We start from the raw sequence: 8,147 nt of genomic DNA, 5'->3' as shown, positions 1-8,147 counted from the left end.
CTAGTTTGTATATTTCACGTTTTGCATGGTCTGCTGATGTATTATTTTTTTGCCTAGCTCTACAAAAATAGGATGTGTGGTGGTGCTTGGATGCTAATGAAAACTGACCAGCAGGGCATTTCTTTGAAGTTCTCAATTTTCCAGAGACAATCACTCATTTCCTCCAGCCTTTAACTTGTTTTTATACTCTGTGGGTGGGACATTGACATAGTTGAATAAAATACCCCTTCAATTTCAAATCTTGTAAAGTGAAAAAAAAAAAATTGCATAATTGACAGTAAATGAATTGTGCTGAGAATATTCTAGGCATATTTAAAATTAATTCAAAATTTAAGGTTAGCCTTTCAAAAATCCAAAATCAAGCTTAAACCCTTTGTGTGAGCAAAATTTGCCCCTCAAAATGCAGGAAATAGCGTTTCAGAAGGTCTAGATTTCAACTTTTTTAAGGGGAGCATGCCCCAGACCCCCTAGTGAGGGCGCGCCTTCGGCGCAACTTTGGTGAGCAGATCTTGCCCCCCCCCCCCCCATGCAAAATTTCCTGCCGTCGCCTCTGGATTTGTATAACTTAAATATAAATCGCCAGGATAAATCGAAATATCAGATTTGTTTACACAGACGTGAACGTACAGATTGAGCGGCAACAATCCTAACTGATAATGATAATATATTCTGATTTTAACGAACCTACAGGGACCCCGGATGTAACTCCGCGTCAGGTATTCTATTCATATAGTATTAGTCGTATATTTTGTAAATTTGATTTGAAACAATACAGTAAATTGCAACTAATTCCGAAATATTCTAGTTTATGTAAAAGTATGAATGACTAACTGAGTCAAACGAATTCTAACTACATGAAAATGGGACTTGGACTTGGACTTGGACAACCGCCATAGAGGGCGTCAACTCAAAGTTATTCTCTGAATCCGATTTCACAGGAAGTTACGTTAGTTTTCCGGGAAATGAAAACAAAAAGTTGAATTTACATTTCTGTACGTGCTGTTGAAATCGTCAAATAACAAAGCAGAAATGTTTGACGCGCTATTTAACCAGAATTAAGCAGCAACGGCCCAGCCCGACCCCACCTAGCTGTATGTTAGGATATGTGAACAATCTTCTAAATTACTGCGTCCGAAATCGGTTTGGCTATAGACCTTACACTTTGCTTATGTTTTCTAAGGTCCATGGTTTGGCCAACTTCCAACATTTTCTCAAACTACAATTAATGTTGTTTGCGGGCTTTCTACTTATTAAGTAAGAGTGAAATAATTATTACTTTTTTTTGTTAGTTTAAAAATACATTTTTTTACTCAGTGCGAATACAGTAGTTATAAATGTAGCGAAGTGTGAATATTCCGAGTATATATATATAATTCGCCAGGAATATCGATAGACAAAGTATTAGGTTTTATATATATAACAAAAAAGTACTAAAATACTAGAAATATAAATAGTAATTCGTTATTATTTGTATAAATGTAAGTACGTTACTCACACTTAGCCGGCTTAACTGTACGGCGCATACGTGACATGAAATATTTACAGTGTGTATACTCATGGAAGGCAGTACTGCATGCCATGGTATAATCAAATTTACAAACGGCGAATGAGTCATTTGTAATCTATTTTTAGCCACACTACGTCGAAAAAACGATGACACAAACGAGACCATGCATTTGTATAATCCTGTTTAAAATAGCATAAACTAATCTTATAAATATTATCTATAAAAGTACGCACGGTGCAGACACCCTGTTCAGTGGAGTGATCTGTTGGCACCGCGTATGCAACGCACAACGACTACCAAATCATAATAATTCCCGATAACACTTGCCATCAATATTTAAACACTATTCGTCCATACTGTATTATTCCCCGATGCCAGGACAAATCTGTAAGTACATTTTGTTTATATATATGTTTGTACATGTTTTAAAATATAAATTACAGCGCCCAGTCGTGGCTCGGCATTGTGTTCGTCGTGGAATATATTGTTATATAGCGTTATTTTGCTGTTACAACAAGGTTGAGGGCATCCCTATTTATTTTCGTCAAATAAAACTTTATACAATTAATAGGTAGATGGAAATATTGGACAAGCTTTCAGTAGAGGTAAAAACTATAGGGACTGATAAATATAATTTAGATTATACTGGTATATTGTTTTAGTCACTACCTTTATAACGAATTTCTTGATATAATGAACATATTGCACATCTCCCACTCATAACAAATCCAATGTATTATGTGATTCGTTATAGTGAACACTTCGCTATAACAAACTCATTGTATATGCCCTCAAAAGAGGTCGTTATAACGAAGTTACAGTGAGGGTGATCGTACTCCTTGGTAATATAGAGGGTTAAAGAATATTTATAAAACCCGTGAACACGTGCTCTCGGTGCAACAAAAAACATTCCATTCGCCATTATATCAATCAATCAATCAACTATTTGTTTTACCTAATATTGTATCTTTGTAATTTACAAAACAACAGAAACTAGGTATGGAAATCAGAAATAGCCGATGCTAATCTAGTCTGATTATATATATTTATAAATTTCACAATTTCAAACTCTAATGAGAAATTTCTATTGGCCGATTAAATAAAATTGGAACATCTTCAAATTACGTCGTTGTGCACCGTGCTCTTTGATTGGCTTGTTTGATTCAACTACCATTGAAATTTATAAATATTAATAAAGATGAACGGAATGCCTTTGTTGCGCCGAGAGTATAATGTAAGCCAATATTAATAACCAAAATAGGGAGTGTGAATATACTCTTTCAGTATTACACTTTTATATACGCTTTAATTACTTGTCTGTATTCAAAAAATGACACAATGCATTTTATTATACAAACAACAGTCGCAACGATCTTTGTCGCGTATCGGGGCATCGGTGAGTCACTAGCGGATTCGTTCTTGTTCGGACGGTTTCATTTTATTTTATTCTCAATTTTATTTTATCTAACATCTATAGGAAATCTGAGTCAAACGTACGATACCTGACAAATAATATTACACAGAATAACAGTGCTCGAAACGTATTGTTTTAATATTGAATCATTTTAAATTATATGCTTACGTCGCCTAGTGACGTCAAATTCACTGTTGCTGTGATTGGTCTGGCGGAGTTTATTCAATTGTTTTTGTTCCTGAATATTCTTTAAAATTTAGATCATAACCACATCTGTGTGCAACCTAAAATTAGTGTATGTATAACCAGGATATGTTAATTTGCTCGAAGTTTATTAATTAAAAGTTAAGGAACGCAGCACATTGTGGGAGGGAGTTTCCACCAGTAATATTTTTTCTTAGCCTTAAACTTGGGACTCATTTCCTGTGTTGTATTCTGCGAATTGCAATATTTATATAAGCAATCTTATCATCAATACAATGTAAACCTTCATTCCACTTCATAGATGACCAACTTTCAACTTGAATGTGACGCATAGTACAAATATTGAAGGTCGTTTTAGTTTACTGACCGTGGCGTAAACTTGAAGTATGACCCACGGAAGTGTTTGCCCCGGTCACGCTCTACTTAAGATTTTACCTGATTGGGTATCCAACCTTAACATCTAACAGTCAGACCAATCAGAGAGAAGCTTGTTTGTTTGTTTGTTTGTTTACATCGAATCTTCAATACGTATAAGCTGGGATGTTGTTCAGTACAGTCACGGTTACGGTCTTCTAGTAACCGTGTTACAGGGTGGTGTGGTTAATTATTTTGACATAGAAATATTAATAGAGCTAGTGGAATACCGGATAGTTTCTTGGCTATTTTCGCGAACGGAGCCAGTATCAACGGAAATGACTACTTAAATCTGAGTGTATTGATAGACCATGGCATTTAAATACTATGTACACGTAGAAATATAAAACCAAAGGAATGCCAGCACAATAGTTTATGCCGTCCACATCAGAATATATTTTAACTATTGATATATACTCAACGAAGTGGTCGTCTTAAGGAAAAATATAGTATTTGTCCCCTTATTATTTTTACGCGCTTGGGGGAATTTAAGGGGAATTCGTACTCAATTGTATACACAAAGTTTAATAACAAAGACATATTTACAAAATTATCCCAAAATTTCAGCAGAATTTTCAGTTTATGCAGAAAGGAAATGAATCTCCCGGGCTTATTCTTTTGGCATCCCATGGAAGAGGGCGGTTACGGGGTTACTCCCATAGTATGCGCCGCTGTTTTGGCCCCAATTTTCACGGTCAGGCCGATTTTATGACCTCCAATTTGATGAATTTCGGCCATTTTTAGGCAAATCAGGTGAGTACCTGAGTATATAGTATATAACTTTTATCAGGAACACATCACAAAAAGTCAATATAGAGGGGTTTTATTTTTATTTTCATTTGAATCACAATTTACTGCGCACACATTTTAACATATAATACATGGTTAGAGGTTAATGTCAAAATGTAGTGTATTACAGTTGGCGAAAAATATTTTACATACACCTAACTCCCGCACCTTTGCAACATTCTCAGATACTTTCCTACTTTCCTAGATCTTACGACAAAATCGTACGCGAATCGTACGTGAATCGAACCGTACGCTGTTTTCACAATCGTTAGCAAACAAATTAATACCGTCACGAATACGTGAAAGCCCGTCAGCGGCGGATCCAGAGGGGGGGGGGGGGTCAAGGGGGCCATGGCCCCCTCCAAACGCATGAAAATGCATCTGGATTACGCATAGCATCGTTCGAATCGCACGGTCCCGTGTATTCGACCTAAAGGCCTGGACCCCCCCCAATACATTTTGATGGATCCGCCCCTGAAGCCCGTCCACCCCACCCAGGACCAAAGGGTAATCGCACCAGCTGATCTATGTACATATCCGAACGAACAAATGGAGTACACATGGGTTGCAGAAAATCATACTAATAAATATCATCATCAAGTCTATGGAGAAATAATATTGCTATAAACGCTGGAAATCACGTGGTTTTACCGGTGATGCGGTTCGAATATTAATTCGAATTTTGTATTGCTGTTGAAATACCCATGCGAAAAACACGTTACATTAAAATCTCATGATGTCATGTTTATCTGTTTCCTTATATGGGCATATAGTTTCCTAATAAGGATATAATAACAAACTTTGGTCACATGCAAGAGGTGTCAAAGTTCACCTGGAGACTATTGTGGTTTTGGTTGAGAAATGTACGACGTCGTCGCGAAAATCTGGATTATTTCGACGTAAATGTAGTCACTACCGTGCGTACAGTGTGTTACCACGATGTTTAGTTTATCGGAGGACTTTTCGAAGGCGTGGGAAAGCCAATTTCCTGGTAAAAATCCACCCGATGCGTCGTTCTTGACAGCGGGTGCTAATAGAGGCAGAACCAAGGCTGTGTTGTGTGACGAACAACAAAAGGTATCAGACAGAATCAATGAGCTGAAATGGGAATTACAGCAGCAGGAGTTCCTTAAAGACTGGATCGATAATCAGATAGAATCGATCGATAATTTTAAGAGAGATATTGCTTCTATAAAATATGCCGGTACAAATGGATCGTTCGCTGGACCCAGAACAAATGCCACACGTGGAACGCTACAACAGCAATCTTCACTGGACGACATGGTAAGTTCACGACCAATCGTCGTCGACATCGACCCCCGACGTCAAACTTTTGGCTCCACGCGAGAGCGGCCCGAAATTCACCCCTACGAAACAATTGACGATTTTTTACCCCCAAAACGCGTGGTTACAAAGGGAAATAATGAATCCAGGTCGGTCGTGTTGGCAGATCGAAACCAGGAACGGCCACCATCCGTTATGGGTGGGGCAGAGATACCTGTCTACGCTATGCCACAGAAACGGCCTAAGCCGAAGTTAAAACCCAAACCAGACACCATCCGTCGACCAGGTGGAAGTGGTATAGTCAAAATTCAGAAAAAAGAAGGCGTTGAAGACGAGAGGTACAGTACTGTGCCAGACAGACAGTGTTCGTCGTTTGCCCCACGATCTGGCGGATCGAGGATTGCAGACAAGAGTAATTCCCCTGAATTCAAGAGTTCAACGAAACGAGGCGTAGACGAGTTGCCCGATCCACCAAGTCCCATTAAAAATGAGGACAGTGGCATAACATACATGAACTTGGACAAGTATAGAGCAGAGGCTAAGGTTGAAACTCATTTGCAGCAGGTCGATGCGAATACTTATTACGAAAAAGAAAACCCTGCGTATGATTCCGCTGATGTCACACACAAGGAAGTAATGCCTGACGGAGACGTGTTGTATGAAACTGTAGGTGGAGTGAAAACACCTCCAACAGTTCAATCTTCTGTCCGTTTTGGGTTGGAGGCTAATCTGGATTCCCTTGGGAGTGACGTCAAGGAGAATGACCGTTCTGAATCCCCTCCTTTGTATCAAGGGTCCGAGTCGGACTCCAGTAACGACGACTCTGTTTTCCCCATGGCGCATGAAGGTGGGTATAACTTAAGAAGTTTGCAGGAATTGGTGTGGTTTGATAAGTGTGGTTGGGTTTTCATGTGTATTGTTTTTTTCTGCAGTATATGTGTACTTTGCTCATTCTTCTATGTCAGTGTATATTATGTTATAATATCCTCGAGTACTGCTGTTTGTATTTGTCCTCTGCGAAACTGACCAGTCCTCCCACCACAAATCGGTCATGTGGGGGAGAAATGAAAATAAAGGATGCCAACTGACATGACTGTACTGGTGCTTATCCTATCCAAGCAGCTAAAAAAACAAATGTTGGCACAATGCCCTACTCAATGCTTGTTTATCATTTTAGCATATCATAAACTTAACCAAAGAATTTTGCATCTACAATATTTGTACACTCTCCCAGGTTTGACAAAGTGGTCTGGGCTGAAGTTTCATTATAATGGAAATTTAAACTTGAAATATGATTTGGCTATTTCACATAAGTATATGATTATTTAGGTTGGGAATGGGATATTATGTGATTGACAAGAAGTAGGATAAACTCGTATATACTTAAAGTGCCTGTGTAAAGCCCACCCTCACATTTCCCATTTTAGATCTGTGTCCCACTGAAATGGGTAGTTATTGATTTTTTTGCTGAAAATGATTACTCGTATCTAAGTAAATTGGGGATATTTCTCGTGTTGTAGCCACGCCCACCTATCGTGAAACGGACGACTATTTCCTGGATTTCTGACTCTTGCCGAAAGTGCGCCACCAAATGACAAAATGTGAGAGGAAGTCATACCCCTGAGCCGTAATAACACTGGTCGTTCAGTATACTTTTAAACGATATACATTTTTCGGTCGGCGTTTTTTCTTTTTTTTGTCTATTTTTTTTTTTTTTTTGAGAGAGAGTTTTTAGATGTTGTGTTGTGGGCAGTTGCAGTGAAACGTATAGTCATAGTGTATGTATTCACACGTTTCTAATCGATCCGAAGGTGCGACACCACTTAACCTTAGATTTTTTTTTGGGGGGGGGGGGGGAACTGTCCTCGTCCATGAAAAAAACGACTAAGCTTAAAGAGAAACGCCGAAAGAAATAGATTCCGGACCAGCCCATGATCACCGAGATGGATTTCAGAAGAGAGAGAGAGACGTCCGGCAAGTGTTTCAAATCAGTTGACTTTTTATAGAGACCATTTAGTCCCTGTTAAGTAAAAGGTAGCAATAATTTTGACAGTGACACGAAAACGAAGCGTCGGACAAACAGGAAATTACACAGCCCTTACACACTGCTAACTGTTTTCATTTTCGATGGCTAAAAGTTTCTGAATTGTTTGGTGATTGGTGTTGAATGTCGAATTCACACCTCTGTTCTTTTTTACCTCCATGCTTGCAGCTTGATCTGCGTAATAATTTATGAAATAAGAATCCGGGCTTGGTCAATGTGTTTCCACCAAATAAAGTTTTAATACAATGTTATAATTATGACAATCACGCCATGGATCACGCTAACTCGAATCCACTCTGAATTTATCTGTATGTGTGTCGATCTCGATTATTTTTGTTATCCAATTAAACGCCGCTTTTAACGCACTTGCCCTCGCCGTGACCCGACGCGTTCACCTATTTCAACAAAATGTCAATTTATTTCCATGCGGCTGTAATTTATTTAGTAACTGTGATTTGTTGTTTTTTAAATTATTTTATAGTGATCACTAC

At 38.4% G+C, this 8,147-nt stretch overlaps 1 protein-coding gene across 1 annotated transcript in view; it reads left to right on the top strand.

The window, feature by feature from the left end:
• The first annotated feature begins 5,142 nt into the window (after positions 1-5,142).
• Positions 5,143-8,147, top strand: part of LOC100375872 (active breakpoint cluster region-related protein-like) — a 38,909-nt gene continuing 35,904 nt past the window's right edge. The window contains exon 1 of the mRNA XM_002735806.3: positions 5,143-6,459. Within this exon, the coding sequence (XP_002735852.2) occupies positions 5,268-6,459 (1,192 nt within the window). The 5' untranslated portion in view covers positions 5,143-5,267. The remainder of the gene's footprint in view (positions 6,460-8,147) is intronic.

This window comes from Saccoglossus kowalevskii, chromosome 16, assembly GCF_978046115.1.
Source record: "Saccoglossus kowalevskii chromosome 16, keSacKowa6.1, whole genome shotgun sequence".
NCBI lineage: Eukaryota > Metazoa > Hemichordata > Enteropneusta > Harrimaniidae > Saccoglossus > Saccoglossus kowalevskii.
The sequence above is the reverse complement of the archived record's forward strand: the minus strand, read 5'-3'. Positions and strand labels throughout refer to the sequence as shown.